Source organism: Dysidea avara, chromosome 13 (assembly GCF_963678975.1).
Source record: "Dysidea avara chromosome 13, odDysAvar1.4, whole genome shotgun sequence".
Classification (NCBI taxonomy): domain Eukaryota; kingdom Metazoa; phylum Porifera; class Demospongiae; order Dictyoceratida; family Dysideidae; genus Dysidea; species Dysidea avara.
The window spans coordinates 12,739,994-12,757,375 of NC_089284.1; the positions used below are offsets into that span (position 1 = coordinate 12,739,994).

Below are 17,382 nucleotides of genomic sequence, written 5' to 3' on the forward strand. Positions count from 1 at the left end.
ACACCATACATATGTGCTGATCCACTAGTACCATGTTAGTTTACCATGTATCTTACCTTTAATGATTGTACAGGGTGCCTTTAACTTGTTAGTTCTGAATACAGTAGCATATTGCATGTTTGTTATGCAATAGCACAAAATGACCTCTCATATGTGGGTGAGTTAAATTGTTCTTTGAGTTGGAAAGTATTATTTGATAATAAAGAAAGCATTATACATCCATGGAGATAGGTAAAGTTGACAGTCGGCTGCTTTATCCTGGACATGGCATGGTGGACACAAGTGCATGCATATATGTATGCGCAACAGCAAAAAGGGGACAAATCATGAAGACACCAGCTGTGCACTGTGAGTAAACTGTATAGAGTAGTTCTTTGGAGTGTAAAACATCTTTGTAAAAATAGTTGTTTGGATTTTGGACTTTGCTGTTGTTGCAGTTTCTGTTATGTAAACAGAAACCTCCTTAGTTCATAGCGAGTATTTAGATATATGGTTGCTAAGTAGTTCTCTGTATTGGATGGTTAGTATGATACAATTTGGCAATTCAGCAATATTCAGCCAGTGGTCCCTGAGAATTTGGCTGATTGCCAACTGTGATCAAGTAACACTGGAGCAAGGTTCTTATTAACACCTGAAACCATGGTAGAACACATACATTTTATTAAGAGGTGTGTGATGTATCTACTTCCATTTAAACTTAGATCAGTGAATAGCTTAATAACACATGTAGTAAAACATTACATTGCATACATATACATATTGATACAGTAAGTTTTCAAAATGCAAAACCTAAAAGAAGAAATAAACAGCTACAAGTGATAATTATGTGTGTTGTCCTTAAGTCTTGCATAAATATGCATTTTTACAAGCCTGGATGTGTTCTTCATGTTTTTTTAGTTAAGAACATAAAGTTCAAGTTTTTCAATAGCAACATCTTCTCCATTTTCATCATTACAAGTACGGACTTCAAAGTCCTCAAGTACAGACATTGGTAATCTCCGGTAGAACCACGGCATCCCAATTTTGGCACAACAACCATTACCTTGTGTGCAGCCAGCACCATCCCATAAAGGGTCTGACAAGTAGTAGTGAGCTGCTTCATATGTTCCCACATCTCCAGACTCACAGTAGTAATCATTACCTACAAAGGCAGGTGGAGGGGGACCAGGATGAGTGGCACATGGACAATTCCAAAGTGGATAGTTGTAGTCATCACTTAAACCAACAGCATAGGTCCACACATGTTTACGTGGTGATCCTAAAGTAATGGAAATACCATCAACATATATGCCATCAATTCCCTGTTTCTTAGTAGCAAAAGCATTCATATGTCCTATTTGGTATGCTTTAACTTGTCCACAGATATGTTGATACTCAACTCCCTTCACATAAAAATGTGCAGAAGTACATCCATACACATGTCCTATGCACAGTCTCCTGGGAGTGGTGACCTTGTACCATGTTCCTGGACAACTATCATCTCGATTCATGTCTACATCAACAACTTGCATCCATCCTCCTTCAACACCACCACACTTTAGCTTCATGTTACAAGTGACCTCAAACAATCCTTCACTAGTCTTTATCCAGTATTGTCCAACACTTCCCCTACTAGTAGGATTACGCTGGTATATCTCATGACAAGAAGCAGCAGGATTGGTCTTAACCATACCAAGTGTCCTGTCTTCATTTGCCAGTGTAGTAACAACCAAACAGTGTACAGATACTATAAAGATGTTGAACTTCATCTTTGTAGAGTTGAACCAATTGTATTGTATGTAACCTATTAAAGCACCAGCAGCAACAGACTAACTATGCACGGCAAGCACACTGTATTTATAGAGAATTACAAGGTCATTGTTACAGAATAAGGATAACCACATATATATACACGTAGAGTACAAACATGGATGAGAAGGACTAGTTGCACTAAACTACATCATCTATTTACTAGTGCAAAACATTTGAATACAATTACTATTGTAATATGTAACAATGAGGTCAGTACTGCTATTTTTCTGGTCTTTTCAAGCATCTGGTTGAAGAGTATTTCACTTTCATGGTAACTAATAGACACATACTACATTATAGTGCATCTCACTTTGTCACTTTAGTTGATCTTCACCATCCACCGTCAAGATATGTTACTTTGTTATCTATAAAGTGATATTACTTCTGCTGTATCTTCCAATATTTAATACAACTGTGTATCTTTACGTGTATACAAGTACATATATCAAGTGTAGCAATGTATTTTGATATTAGGAGTTGTTCTGGTTTCCTCAATGTCACTTTCATACTTGAGGGACTAATTGTCCTATATTATAGCATTACTGTAGGTATTGGAATGTATTGTCAGTTGTGCCAATACTAGCATGTCTTGTTAAATCCCTTATTCAAATTTTAGAACAAAATTTGTCAAGAGATGGTTTCGGAGTAGCTATGGTACTGCCCAAGCACAACGTCATTTCTCATGAGTGCGTGTGATTTTAAAAACTCACCAATTAAAGGGCATGGCAGCCATTTCGCTAGCAAGTCATTATCCTCTAGTTGAAGGGTAACGACTCTAGTTTCCTTGGACGGTACTGTATTTATTGCTCTGGCAATATCATTGTATATCATCTATTGGAAAATCTCATGTTGTGTGTGTGTAAATACTTATGTACTTTTAAGCCTTTATCAATGTACTACAATGTTTACAAGTGAAGAGTGTGATTGACATTACTGTCACAGACAGTAATAATCTCATTCACATGTTTTTGCACTAGTCAACAATATTCATGTGTTTTTGTGCTCCTTGTGTACTCTCTGTTGATATTGTAAAGAATTTCCTTTCAACAGTAGGTACTTTTTGTACTTATAGCGTTGTGTCAGCATAAACAACATTTGTCTTATAAGCTATGTTATATGTACATGTATGGCACGATTTGTGTATAGTGTGTACAGTTTGTGTGTCCCAACAGTCGATCCATTTGTGTATGTAGCCAGGAGAGCCCATAAGTGCCGCAAAGTGCCTTCAGGCACTACATGTTTACTATAGTTGCATGTTTATTATGGGTTTTGTGTAGAGTTCCCTATTATCATATTTAGTTTCATGATTTAGAATTGTGCTGTGGCATAGTAGACTTCTTCAGTGTGCTATGATCTTGAAGTTGTTTTACTGTTTGTAGGATGCGCAAAGTTTCTTTTCTCCTCCTTTTTATTATAGAAGTGCAAAGATGATTGTTGAGTAATTGTGACTATGTTTTAGTTATGTAGCATTTGTATAAGTAGACATTATTGTCATTCTGATAATTCTGGTAGTTATACACAATAAAACAATAAAATTTGCTTGCCATGACTTCAACTAGCTTTCTAATTTTGCATATGTGACAAATGTGTCACTACACAACTTTCAGTTAATTTTGATGTTTTAAAAAGCTGTATAACATGTTGGTCAGCTATCCTTGCCTTTGGATTGTTGCACCACTGCATAGCACTTGAGGCACTTGATCGTATGTACCGAGTGTGAATGACGTCACTAGTCACATAGCAATATTACAAGTGGTGATGCAAAAGGTGAGTGACTTGTGGTGTATTACACTGCACAGTAAATGAATAATAAGAAATTATTACATAGTAAAACAATTTACTAATTTCCAAAATATCTAAAAAGTAGTATGTTCAAAGCATATTTCTTTGTTCCACACAAAGTACTTTTAAAGAATCCTTTGATCTTGCTTGGTAACTAAAGAGTGTAAAGTTCAAGTTTTTCAATAGCTACATCTTCATTAGCATGGGGTTCATCTTTGCAGATGCGAATTTCAACGTAAGGCAGGTGGAGGGGGACCAGGATGAGTGGCACATGGACAGTTACAACAATCATAGTCATAGTCATCACTTAAACCAACAGCATAGGTCCACACATGTTTACGTGGTGATCCTAAAGTGATGGAAATACCATCAACATATATGTCATCAATTCCTTGTTTTTCAGAGTCAAAAGCATCCATATGTCCCTTTTGATAAGCTTTGGCTTGTCCACAAATGTGTTCATAACTGACTCCCTTCACATAAAAATGTGCAGAAGCACATCCAACAACATATCCTAAACAGAGTCTCCTGGGAGTGGTGATCTTGTGCCATGTTCCTGGACAAGTATCATCTCGATTTGTGTCTACATCAACAACTTGCATCCATCCTCCTTCAACACCACCACACTTTAGCTTCATGTTACAAGTGACCTCAAACAATCCTTCACTACTCTTTATCCAGTATTGTCCAACACTTCCCCTACTAGTAGGATTATGCTGGTATATCTCATGACAAGAAGCAGCAGGATTGGTCTTAACCATACCAAGTGTCACATCTTCATTGTTAGCAAACACAGGTATAGTGAGAAGTAGGAATTCTATAAATGTAGCTAGCAAACCAAGTCCCATCTCTGCAGCCTTTCACACGTACGTATATATCTTGCTCACACTAATTCCAAGTAATATCATGTGACCAGCTAAATATTCACTCAACAGTCTTTTGTTGTGGCTGGACATTGTTGTGGCAAGCTATTGTGGTTAGCACTAATTGTTCTCTTCCATTACGAGGGCAGAAGTGTATGCTGCATGTATAGAAATACACTTGTACACTATGTATTGGTGAATCTTTCTCTAGTTTTGAGTTAAGTTAAGTACTTAGGACTATAAATTACTCACCTACACGTATTTAAAATCTGGCCGTCCGCTTTGTGTTGTTCTGTGGTCTGCTCAATGGCTGACAAGTGGTAAATAGAAATACGCATCCACGCATTGTTCAAACAATTATTTTAATCCCAAGCAGCACCTTTGAACTCCCACACTTAAGTGGTACATAAAGAGATTTTGATAACCTCAAAACTAGAGAAAGATTCACCAATACATAGTGTACAAGTGTATTTCTATACATGCAGCATACACTTCTACCCTCGTAATGGAAGAGAACAATTAGTGCTAACCACAATAGCTTGCCATAGTGTATGAAATTCCCATTAAGTTTATGCCAACCCATCTTCATTTCACAGGAGACCACTGTTTTTCTTATAATACAAAGTGACGCATTCTGCCATACTTGAAAATTAATTTGGTCCTCGAAGGGTTGTAACTTACTGTCCCAATAGCAAAGTTAGTAGGCTTAAGGTAGATAAAACTAAAAACTAGATCCCACAATCACAATTTTTCTTGTGTTGTGTGTAAAGAATAATGACGCATGAATAACATTCTGAGGGATATTAGTCCACGCTATTAAACCACTATCAATCATTGTATATAAAAACAGGTCGGGTTCTCGTTATTTCTTTCACCTATCAGGTGAGTGTGCCTAGAATGGTATCAAGACACACGGTAGTGTGTCATGCGGCCCAAGAAGCTGGCACATAACACCCGTGAGTATATTGACAAGAAGAAAGAAAACGCAATTTTCGCACCTCCGTAGCTCTGTGCTGCCCTGATGAAACAAGACAATTTTTGCTGTGGAAATGCCCTCCAACTACAGCACTCCACATTCCAAATTTGAGCGAAATCGCTTCACGCGTTCCCGAGATATTCGACTTCAAAAATTAGCTTAGTTTCTTCGTTTTTTTTTCTTCTTATTTTTCTTCCTCTTGTCGCATACTTACAAAAGCTGTTATAAAACGCGAACGCCATATCTGATTGCCTTGAAATTTGGCACACAGAAGGGGGTTATAAAGGCGCATCTCAGTACCAACTTTGGCTGTAATACGATAAACAGGCAAAGAGTTATAAGCGATTATTCACGAAAAATAACACCAATATGTTGTCACGCCTACAGGGTAAACCGCATATGGAAAGAAGCTGAAAATCGGTGGGTGAATAGGTTAACTATTGAACCTCAAACCTTTTGTTGTTTGAAAGAAATCAAGCTAAAAACCAGGAAGATACAACGAAAAAACCAACAGTGTGTAACAATTGTGCAATCGAGATTAGCTAATAAAAAAATGACTGCTTGCCACGCCTACCAGATAAACCGCTTGGGGTAATGCTTTGAAAATCATTGTACAGATGGAGTAATCATCTTAGAAAGGCTCTTCAATGGTGTAGAAGAATCAGACTTAAAGCCACAGAGTTATAACATGAAATCCAACTTGGTGCAGCAAATACGAGATCGAGATACTCTAATAGAGCAGTCATCCTAATAGAGCAGTCACCCTGAAGAGAATTCAAGAGATCAGCTAGAAACAAGAAACCTGTATAGAGATCAGCTACACACAAGTCACCCTGTAGAGACATCAGCTAGAAGAAGTTACCTCGTAGGGAGTTCATGCAACTATGGAAAGAGATAGTTCAGCTAGAAGAAATCACCTTGTAGAGTTAGCTACAAAGAAACCACCATGTAGAGAGCTCAGCTACAAACAAATCGCCCTGTAGAGAGATCAATAGAAGTTACCTTGCAAAGAGTTCAGCTACAAAGAAACCATCATGTAGAGAGTTCAGCTACAAACAAATCTCCCTGTAGAGAGATTAGCTAGAAGAAGTCACCTTGTAGAGAGTTCAGCTACAAAGAAACCATCATATAGAGAGTTCAGCTACAAACAAATCTCCCTGTAGAGAGATCAGCTAGAAAAAGTTACCTTGTAGAGATTTCAGCTTCAAACAAATCACCCTGTAGAAAGATCAGCTAGAAGAAGTTACCTTGTAGAGAGTTCAGTTACAAAGAAACCACCATGTAGAGAGCTCAGCTACAAACTAGTGACCTTGTAGAGACATCAGCTAGAAGAAGTTACCTTGTAGAGAGTTCAGCTACAAAGAAACCATTCTGTAAAGAGCTCAGCTGCAAACAAATCACCTATACAGAATTCAGCTACAAACAAATCACCCTGTAGAGAGATCAGCTAGAAGAAGTTACCTTGTAGAGAGTTCACCTACAAAGAAACCATTCTTTAAAGAGCTCAGCTGCAAATAAATCACCTGTACAGAATTCAGCTACAAACAAATCACCCTGTAGAAAGATCAGCTAGAAGAATTACCCTATAGAGAGTTCAGTTACAAAGAAACCACCATGTAGAGAATTCAGCTACAAACTAGTGACCCTGTAAAGACATCGGCTAGAAGAAGTTACCTTGTAGAGAGTTCAGCTACAAAGAAACCATTCTGTAAAGAGCTCAGCTGCGAACAAATCACCTATACAGAATTCAGCTACAAACAAATCACCCTGTAGAGAGATCAGCTAGAAGAAGTTATCTTGTAGAGAGTTCAGCTACAAAGAAACCACCATGTAGAGAGTTCAGCTGCAAAGAAATCACCCTGTATAAAATTCTGCCACAAACAAATTACCCTGTAGAAAGATCAGTTAGAAGAAGTTACCTTGTAGAGAGTTCAGCTACAAAGAAACCATTCTAAAGAACTCAGCTGCAAACAAATCCCCTGTAGAGAATTCAGCTACAAACAAATCACCCTGTGGAGAGATCAGCTAGAAGAAGTTACCTTGTAGATCGTTCAGCTACAAACAATTCACCCTGTAGAGAGAGCATCTAGAAGAAGTCACCTTGTAGAGTGTTCAGTTACAAAGAAACCACCATGGAGATTTCTGTAATCAATATGTGTATTATATATATAATTTGTACATTTACTGATAAAATATTTAAAGTACATCTACTTCATCTTTTCTTCTTCCTGTGGTAAAGAAAAAAAGATAGGTTAAAAAAGTCCCAAAGCCGGCCATAGGCCGGCTTTGGGGTATACAAATACAAAATGAAATGAAATCTAATCCAAAACAGCCACGCTGTAAAAAAAGTGTGCGGCCCTCAAAAAGGCTATGGTGAAAAAAGATGTGAAATCCAAGGTGGCGGCCAAGAAATGGCTGTGATGGTAGTTTAATGGTAAAAATTTTAATAATGACTTGTGAATTTTGTGCCAAGACCAAGCGGCACAAAAATTCACCTGAATTGTCGTTATTAAAATTTTTACCATTAACCTACCATCACAGCCATTTCTTATCCGCCACCTTGGATTTCACATCTTTTTTCACCATAGCCTTTTTGAGGGCTGCACACTTTTTTTACAGCGTGGCTGTTTTGGATTAGATATATATATCACTTAAACCACAACTGCGTTGGGTGTAACTATCCCTCACATAACCATTACATATAACAGTATGCTAGAGAAACTCTTAACAAAAAATATTGTGGTCACTCAAAAGCGAAAACTTGTTATGCTTGTTTTTCTAATCTTACATTATTATTAAAAGTTAATTTAGGATCCATGTGCTGGAGTGAACTTTGACATGAGGACATATCATACTGTATGTGGGAAATGCCCTACTTTGATTTGTAGTTATATGTTGAATGCCAAAATAGCCCTTAGTTATGTAATACGATCATGTCTCATAATTCTATTTCATTTTTTAAAGTTTTTAAATATACTGGTTTGTTAGCATTTTTCTTGTATCCACAACTCTCTATTAGAATATTTACCGCTAATTATCTGGCTGTTATATTAGGATGACTGCTTTATTAGGGTATCTGTATCTCACTGCATCTTTGCTCAAACTCAGCCCTGGTAAAGTTATTCATTGTTAAGGATGTGTGGTCACAGTACTCTGTTTTCTGCATTGAAACCAATCATTATAAGTGCAGCCATCCACTCCCTTTTGGATGATGTTGGAAATTTCCTTCCACGGTTATTGTGGAGATTATTTTCATTTTTATAATGCATATTAAGGGGGCTGCACTTGACCACACATAATCAGGGGGAATTCCCACCATTTAACCAAACACTCACACAGTAGCTAGCTTTCTTACTCTCTATGTCTCTCTGGATAGCTAGCAATGTTATAATTTGCATTTAAAATTATAATGCATTTGTGAAATGTTTAATTTGTCCTGCATAATTGAGATATCAGCAAAATTCTTTGCTAACTCAGTGGGTACTGAAATACCAAGGAATGTTGTAGCTACCTGTAGACTGAAATCTACTCAAAGAGGAAGGTCATAAATCATCAATGACTGAGATAGCTTATTCACGCAAGACCACACTATAGACCAATGCTACATGTGTATTCTAATAAATTGGCGTGCAATTTAGCATTATAGCATGGGAATGGTTTCTTTTTTGTGCTAAATAAGTGTATTGTAGTATTGCTAACACATGTAAGTATATTTACAACTGCAATAAGACAGAGAACATTTAAATGTTCGCTAGTATACCTGGAGGTGTAGGCGATCTCTTGTTTCCCTTCTCTTTTTTTTTCTATGATCCCTAATTGAACTTAAAATTCCTAATTTTTCCTTATACTTTATATAGACTCATATACTTGGCCCAATCCTACAGTGTAGGACTTTGTTGTTGTTGTTGCTTGTTTTTTTTTCAATTGTTTTTGTATGTGATATTTTTTTTAATAGCCGGATTATCGTACAACTATTTTACACTTGGCTGTTTTGCTTGGTCTGGAAAAGGTGGTGAGAAAGATCAAGGAATTAGTAAGGTAAACACATTGTGGTCATGAAACATAAATGACCAGCTTTATATGTACGTATGTACCACTCTGCGTGGGCAGTTCAAAGGCGCTGCCAGTGCCATAATTTGTATATGGCATTGCTGCAGACCACAGCGAGTGCATTATAACTTATAACGCACTGGTTGCGGTTTTGCAGACTGCAACGATTGCATTATAAGTTATAATGCACCGACCGCAGTGCAATATACAGATATTGTACTGGCTGCGGTTTTGTGCAGCAATGCACAAGTGCCGGCAGCCGAGACCGCTATGACACCTCACCTAATAGGTGGAAAGACACCTCACAGATCACTCGAATTCTTTTATAGCCTGACATGTAAAGGTCAATTGTGGGCCATAATGTCACCAATACGTATAATGTTTACCAAGCAGCCAATGGCGATCGAAAAAGCCAACGCGGTGGCCACAACTCTAGTCTACATATATATACTGTAAATGTATTTATACACCTTATTAGTCTGGTACCAAATTAAACTGTAGTCCACTTCTACAATGACTCAATAAAACTATTATATTCTAAATAATACTCATCTTTACGTTCGATTGTGGTAACCAGTTTTTGTCATGCCACCAGATTCGAGTTTAGCCAGTGTGAATAGTAAGAATTAGACTAGCATCGTTTAGTAGTTAGGTTTTGTTTACTTAAAACGTCTATTTAGCTACTTTTTTTTGCTCGAGAAAATCACTATGGCGATTAGTCTGGCACTTAGTCTATATGGCGATTGAGTGATCACGCTGGCATGCTGAGCACTACATGATGAGAGTCGAACAGCGAATGCAGGTTAGTAATATAGCCCATAGTGTACTAGCTTTCAATATCTCAGGTGGCTGCAGTACTGTAGAGGGAACGTCATCGCAACGTTCGCTTGATCACCCACAATCGATGTTAGAAACCTGGCCTTTATAAGTGTTACAGCTGTCTTGTGAGACTCTCCCCACCTATTAGGTGAGTGGTACATAACAGTTATACAGCATGCACTCGTGCTCTGCCTGTATAAATGCACTTGCCTTCGGGCCTGACGGCCCTCAGGCTCATGCGTTTATATCAGGCAGAGCACTCATGCCCGTTGTATAACTATATCAATGGCGGATCCAGGATGGGGCATTTGGGGCAAATTCCCCCCCCCCCCCCCCCCCCCCCTTCAAGAAATTGCATACAAGATCGAGATACTCTAATAGAGCAGTCGATTACTCTAATAAAGCAGTCACAATGTTCATGAGGCAGTGTAGCTTACCTATGAAGCTATAAATAGGATTTTATTTTACATAACAGACGTGATATATTTGGTAAAGGATAACTAGCTATTATTGTTGTGACCTTTTTTTTTTTTTTTTTTTTTTGGTCTTCAACTGTTTTTCAGCAAGGTGCCCCCTCTCTTTCCAAACTCTGGATCCGCCCCTGTATATAATGTGTACACTCAAGGCATTATGCACAGAGTGTTTGTGTACTGTATGTGTACATGTGGTATTCTTATTTGCATTGTGTACACTTTAGTGCAAATGCATTTCATCTTTCATGGAAGAGCGAATTCAGTCCTTGGACTCAAGATGAAAACATGTGCTCCCCACTGGTATGTATATAGCTGGGCCACAAGGCATATTAAAAATTGGTCTTTTTTAGATGCTGAGCTGTCAACTTGGGAATATCAATATATCAATGTTGTTACTGGATTGGGAACCAGACACCGCTACTTTGACTGATTTTAATGGTGTTACTCCTGTACAGTGTGCTCTACAAAGAGGCCATTTGTCATTGGTTACTGAACTGGAAAAGTGGTAAGTGTCCATCTAGTAAATTTCTTGTATAATCACTACGGCTCCTGCCACAACATATTATATTGTCCAAATGTCCAGGGGAGTTTCAAGATCTCAGAGTATTCCCATTTCTCTACCCACGGAAAGCAGGCTAACCAATTTAATGGCATGGCTGTAGTGCAAATGTATAGTGTATTAGCACTTGGTAGTAGTACAGCTACACATCCATGGTTAAAAGTGTGTAGTGCGTGCATAGATCAATCAATGATTTTCCCACAAATATTTTGCGTAGTTACTATGTTGATTGTACCTAACATGTGTGATGTGATGGTTATGCAGGATTGCCGCAGTTGCTGCAAGTCAAGGAGACCCACAGACCACAGAAAGGACAGAATCTTCCATTCAGGGTCCTTACTCAGCCAACATTTTTCCAATGAGCAGTGAGCTTTATGCCACTGATTTGGAAGACCTTTTACAATCATGCGGCAGTGACATATTACACGGTAATCCAATAAATGATAAAGATATTGAAAAGGCGGTTGCATCAGTGCATGATACGGAAACTCTAACACCACCAACACCTACAGCAGAACATGGTAGTTGTACTAGTGGGGCTGTGAACACTGTGGTAGACATGGATAACTCACTGAGTGGTATTGACTCTACTGATGAGTCCAGTGGTTGTTCTCCTCTGCCAATGTTTATCTCATCAACTCCTTTAAATGGATCCATAACAAACAGCAATGATGTTGGACTAACTATCAGTGAATTAGCCAGTGGAACTACACATTTGCTAGACAACTCTGTGCCATCATCTTCTTTACTTCAACAGCCATTAATGGACCGTAGCCAAGTTAGAAATCCTTTTCAATTGGGCAGTAGTTTTGCTGCCAGTTTTGCTGCCTTAGACAGCCACCATAAGAACAATGTTGAAATTTCTGCCCATTTTAGTGACTTCAGATCAACCTCCCCATTGTTGTCATCACCATCAGAACGCAGCTCTGTGTTATCTGGTTCACCTTCTTCATTATCGATTGCCTCTGACTGCTCTGTTGCTGAAATATGTGAAATGTTAGGGGAATCCCCCAGTGTGTGTCAACAAGATTTCTCATTCCCTGGGTTGTCTGGTAAGGGAACACAAGTACACATGTATCTACAATGATTTTGTTGTACTTATATGCATGTGTGTATTTCTGTTGCTCAAATTTGTATATACTCCATCATTGTTTTATTTTTCAGACACCGAGCAACGTGAAATCTATCATGCTGCCAGAACTATTCAACATGCTTTCAGGAAGCGCAAAATTCAGGTGTGCTAATGATGCATGTGTGTCTGTCCATGTTGGAAATATGTACACATATGTGTGTGGGATGTGTAGTGTTGATTTGTATGTGTTTATATGTATTCAGTCTCAGAAGCTCCGACACTCAAAAGAGAAACATGCAGCTGTATTAATAGAAACATGTTACAAGAGATACAAAGAGGTATATATGTGCGTAATTATGTACATATCCACACGTACATAAATTGTATATAATAGCAATGGTAATCAGGGTATTTGATAAGGCAATATGGTGCTCCACTGGCCCAGTGTGAACACAAAATGACCCACACAACTCATGGCTTCTGCAGAAGCTTCAATTTTCTCAGTGTAAATTTCCTCTAGTAGCCATCAGCAGGCCAGTTTGGTTTAGTGGCCATATAAATACCAATAAATTACAAACAAAGAATTAGTTTGCACCAAGTAGCCACCACTGTATCACTCAGCTATTAACAATATATTTCACCATATAAAAATGTCTCCATAACTTGCTATCAGATAGGTAATCTCAACCAACACAGTAAAGTTCTGTAGCAAGAGTACATAGTTTGTGCTTACAGTCACATACCATTTGCATACACACAGACCTGTAGACATATGTTGCTACATAAATGACTCGTAAAGTTTGTTCTTACACATGCAATGTCACATTACACATTCACAGATAATTATTAGTAATCGGTTTTAGTAAATTCACTGATGTGTACAATGTCATACGCAAAAACCATTGCTGCCATCCCATCGAAACTTGGTGAATTATTTTATCACATGCCTTCTATAGAAAACTATTTACTGTAGGCTACAAACTGTACATACATAGATATGAAGTCTTTTACTTGCTATGTAGTATGTTAGCAAGTGCTATGTATGGTTGGCACGTGTGTCTAGTGTCTGTGTCTGTGTGTATGTGTGTATCAGTATGTGCACCTAAGTGTATCTTTGCTATCTGTTTATTACACATAATTAGATGAAGCAGATGAATCAAGCTGCAGGATTAATACAGAAATACTACAGAAAATATAAGAACAGTCTTGCTAGAAGTAAGGAACTGGAAAGAGCTGCTCTTTTCATCCAGCAGATGTACAGGTATGTTTGTACCCACATAACAATGCATTCTGAAACACACCCATGGCCTAAAATCTGTCAGACAGAAAAGTTGTAATGCAATTTTGTAATTTACCTCTTGCCTTTCCACACCCTTTCCTTGTGCTTGTTGTTTAGTTTTCTGGTAAGGCAACTATGCACGCAACTGTGTGCAAATGATCCGTTTACCATGTTTTCAAAGTGTGCCCATTTCTGGATGGCTTAACACATGAACAATGTTGTATTGTGTCCAAATCTCTATTGTTGATGCGAAAGGACACCATATGGCATCCTTAGTAGTTGTTTAACATTCCCAATATTTACTCAAAATGTGTCCTTCCAAATTTCCTAGTACCATAATACGTATTTAGACTCTATTTAAGTTTGTTTGGGTGGATAATAAATTTCATAAACTCCATGTTGTTTTCTAATAAACTCAATGTCTCCAGGCATGATATAACAAGGTTTGTCCAATGCATATACATATTCCTTATGTGCAGTAATGTAATGAGAGCACTTAATTGTGTGTCATGTGAGCATGCATGGTTGCCATGGTGCTAGTAATTTTGTGAAAGATTCAGCCAGTTTTGTTGATTTTACTGCAGAAGCAGCCTTGGAAGAGGTAACTAATTTGAGTTTACAAAGTAAACCTGAAGGCCCAAAGTAGTGCACAAGCATAGTAAGGGAGCCTGGGGGGTTATAAATTCCACAGACTCCACATTGTGCCTGTATAACTAAACTAGCTCTATAATCTCATTATAGATATCAGCATCGAATGAAAAGAATGGCCCCTTCACTTTAATAAAGGTAAAGAATTGTAGTATTTATATATGTATACATCTGCATAGTGTATTTTTCTGTACAGGTTTGGCATTATTTCTATCTTCAACGAAACATTGACAAATTTAAATTAAATTTTGAATTCAAATTTGTATATATATTATATGTTGAACAATTGATGTTGCAATGTGTATATGATTGTGCACTGTTGTAAGTCTTAAACATTGTATCAGTAACAGTTGTATTTGTTATTGTGTATGCCTTATGTAGTTTTGTACATGTGTATATCATTGATATGTATATATAGTGAAATGATTACAGTTTAATTTTGTAAACACTGACTGAATGAATTTGATTTGCAAGTTAAAACTGATGGTTGGTTACCATTGCAGTACTGTACATTTAACATACAACGTGATGATGCCATACATCAAAGGCTATGTTCTATATTAACTTGGGAACACGTCAGGCTAGTATATGTAATTGTATCTATCCTCCTACCTATATGTGTATTTAGTCTTTATGAAGTTATACCGTATAAGTAAAAGTTTCAAAGTAGAAAGCTTTCGTAGATGAGTCCAGTACTGCCCAAACATCATACAGTATGATAGTACTGTGTAGTAGGGACCACAAAGGTGTAGGTGTGGCCCATGAAAAAACATCACCCAAACCAGCCTCACTTTTCCCTGATAACGATGAAGCAGTATGATTAGGTACATGTAAAACTAACCCTCCACTAGACCCAAAACGCTTTCAACAAATTGCTATAACAATTATTAAATGGAATTTTCTAGTGAATGACTGATTGACTGATGCCTTCAGACAAGCATAACTTAATAACGGCTAAGGCTACAGGCTTGATTTTTTCACTGTTTGATGTCGCTTCAGCCGGACACATGCCTTTTAGCATACCGCAGTACACAATTCTTCATGGACTTATCAGTGTCCTCCTTTGTGTCCCATTCATCTTTGCTGACAGCAAAAGGTGTCGATCTGGTGGTAGCGCGTGATGGCTTCCTTTCGTAATGGAAATTGTCCATATTTTTCACAGTAGCTACTTTGATCGCAGAGGTGCTTTTCGAACAGTTCTTGATTCATAATGCTGTGTAATAGGTTGAACATAGCTAAGCATAATGGATACTTCAGATGATATTTGATAGCTGAAGTGTGCAGTGCCATTTCTTTCTTTTGATGCGGTATGCTTTCACCAGTCATAATAATTTTACAAAAACAAGTACACAAAACAATTTGGAATTTTCAACTAGAGTAGGGACCATAGCACATCAATAAATAGTACTGAAACAATCTGGAATATTAAATCACCGTAAAATGATAAGAAGTGTTATCTTCTAAAGTATCACTATATACAAGTTCACCTTTTCTTGCTAATTAAGAAGTGTTGATAGGTATTGAATATGGCAAAGCCTCTATTTTATGAGGTGTTGATACAGCACTTGTGTGGCAGCTGCTGCAATTTGCTGACTAATTTAAACTATGCCACTCCAAGTAGATTTATTGTTTCCCATTTCATTGATCTCAAAAGTGTATTTGGTGGGCAGTTTAATATTAATTAACAGCATAATGGGCAAAACCATGTGGTTTGAAGAGTATCTGTGTGTGGGTGGGAAATGGGAAACAATGAGCCTGCGTTAAGTGAATGATCACCCAATTCTGGTCAGTACAACCAGTCAAGCAAGGCAGCCTAGGCTAATAGCCTGTGCTGTGCTGGCCAACCAGTCAACCTAACCAGTATGAGTAGAACCCCTGGATTTAATTTATAGACACACTTGAAGATTTCAGTGATGGTTGCTTGTGGTCAGCAGCAGCGAACATCCTTACTACGTTTTATTCACATAAACCGGCAAGTCCTAGGAATATCACAGAAATATGCTTATTAAGTAGCACAATCGAAAACTATTAGTCGTTAAGAAGACAGACTAGATTCATCAACATCCACCAAATGATTAATGTAGGCACAGCACAGACTACTCTGTGAGTTTCTAACTGTTTCATGTGTCTTGTGTGTACCTCAAGTTTTCTATACCAATTAAAGCACTGCCTAGGCTCGTGCTATATGTCAAAATTAATATAGCACATAAAGAGTGGTATCGAGATGAAATATAGCACTCGGCTTCACCTCATGCTATATTTGTCTCTCGCCCACTCTTTTATGTGCTATATTTGACGTATAGCACTCACAGCAGTGCTTTATCTATCACACATATATTGCAAACTAATGGACTTCAAAAGTGTGTGTGTGCATGCGTACGTACGTGCATGCATACTTGCACGAAATAGTTTTGTCAACTGTAAAATAGCAAAACCAAACATCATCCATGCAGGGGTTGATGAGTTAGCTAAAGGACAGACAGACAGATAAGCATATACGTAAAAGTTTCAAGGAGGAAGTAGATTTCATAGACCACCCTTCAGCTACATGTATGATGAACCTTCCCTCCAAATTCAGCCATATAATATGCAAATTATCTATAGCTATGAATACTTTTCTTGAATCTTGCCATATTTGCTTAGCTATTGCAGAAAGAAGCTTCAAAATTTATTTCAGTGCCAATAAAATGTTTTTATTGCATCAGTGCTACAGCAACAGAAATATTCTAAACATTGCAAAATGCATTATGCAATGTACCAAATTAAATGTTCAGAACTATGCATTTTATTGTAATTTCCATTGGTGAGTAGCCTCCAGCTTTTCATTGGGGCTTCACACAATAGCTCAATATACAACCAACTGTAAATTTCTGTGCCTAGCCAATCTACAGGAAGTGAAACAGTCATGCACTTTAAATTATGTGAAGTTAAAATGCTAATCAATTCAATAATAAGTTAGTAACCACACTCCCTAATAACCTTGTACCCACCCTTCCCCACCATTTTTGGAGTTCCACTCCACTAGACCAATCATTACAAAACACAACACAATCAGTCAAGTGGATCCAAC

The 17,382-nt window shown here is 37.7% G+C and overlaps 2 protein-coding genes across 4 annotated transcripts in view; one reads left to right on the plus strand and one right to left on the minus strand.

Moving 5' to 3' along the window:
* Nucleotides 1–14,749, plus strand: part of LOC136243616 (uncharacterized) — a 35,616-nt gene extending 20,867 nt beyond the window's left edge. Inside the window, exons 7-15 of one of the 2 annotated variants that reach the window (XM_066035161.1) lie at nt 9,368–9,450; nt 10,979–11,054; nt 11,105–11,259; nt 11,578–12,365; nt 12,478–12,548; nt 12,649–12,723; nt 13,528–13,646; nt 14,406–14,450; nt 14,492–14,749. In XM_066035161.1, coding sequence (XP_065891233.1) covers nt 9,368–9,450; nt 10,979–11,054; nt 11,105–11,259; nt 11,578–12,365; nt 12,478–12,548; nt 12,649–12,723; nt 13,528–13,646; nt 14,406–14,445 — 1,407 coding nt within the window. In that variant the 3' untranslated portion in view covers nt 14,446–14,450; nt 14,492–14,749. The remainder of the gene's footprint in view (nt 1–9,367; nt 9,451–10,978; nt 11,055–11,104; nt 11,260–11,577; nt 12,366–12,477; nt 12,549–12,648; nt 12,724–13,527; nt 13,647–14,405; nt 14,451–14,491) is intronic. The other variant, XM_066035160.1, reaches the window with a different exon arrangement.
* LOC136243493 (uncharacterized) lies at nt 703–2,633 on the minus strand. 2 transcript variants are annotated; one of them, XM_066034998.1, is made up of 2 exons: nt 2,502–2,633; nt 703–1,783 (listed from the first exon to the last, which is right to left on the minus strand). In XM_066034998.1, the coding sequence occupies exons 1-2, from the start codon at nt 2,620–2,622 to the stop codon at nt 894–896; spliced, it is 1,011 nt and encodes a 336-aa protein (XP_065891070.1). In that variant the 5' UTR covers nt 2,623–2,633; the 3' UTR covers nt 703–893. The 2 variants fall into 2 exon arrangements, with proteins under 2 accessions (XP_065891070.1, XP_065891071.1); XM_066034999.1 differs by lacking the exon at nt 2,502–2,633 and adding an exon at nt 2,102–2,155.
* Nucleotides 14,750–17,382: the final 2,633 nt, after the last annotated feature.

Coding starts and splice junctions, on each gene's coding strand:
- LOC136243493 (XM_066034998.1), bottom strand. CDS start 2,622: ATGATATACAATGATATTGCCAGAGCAATAAATACAGTACCGTCCAAG. Junction 1,784..2,501: donor GCTGCCATGCCCTTTAATTG/GTGAGTTTTTAA, acceptor GTGCTTTAATAG/GTTACATACAATACAATTGG.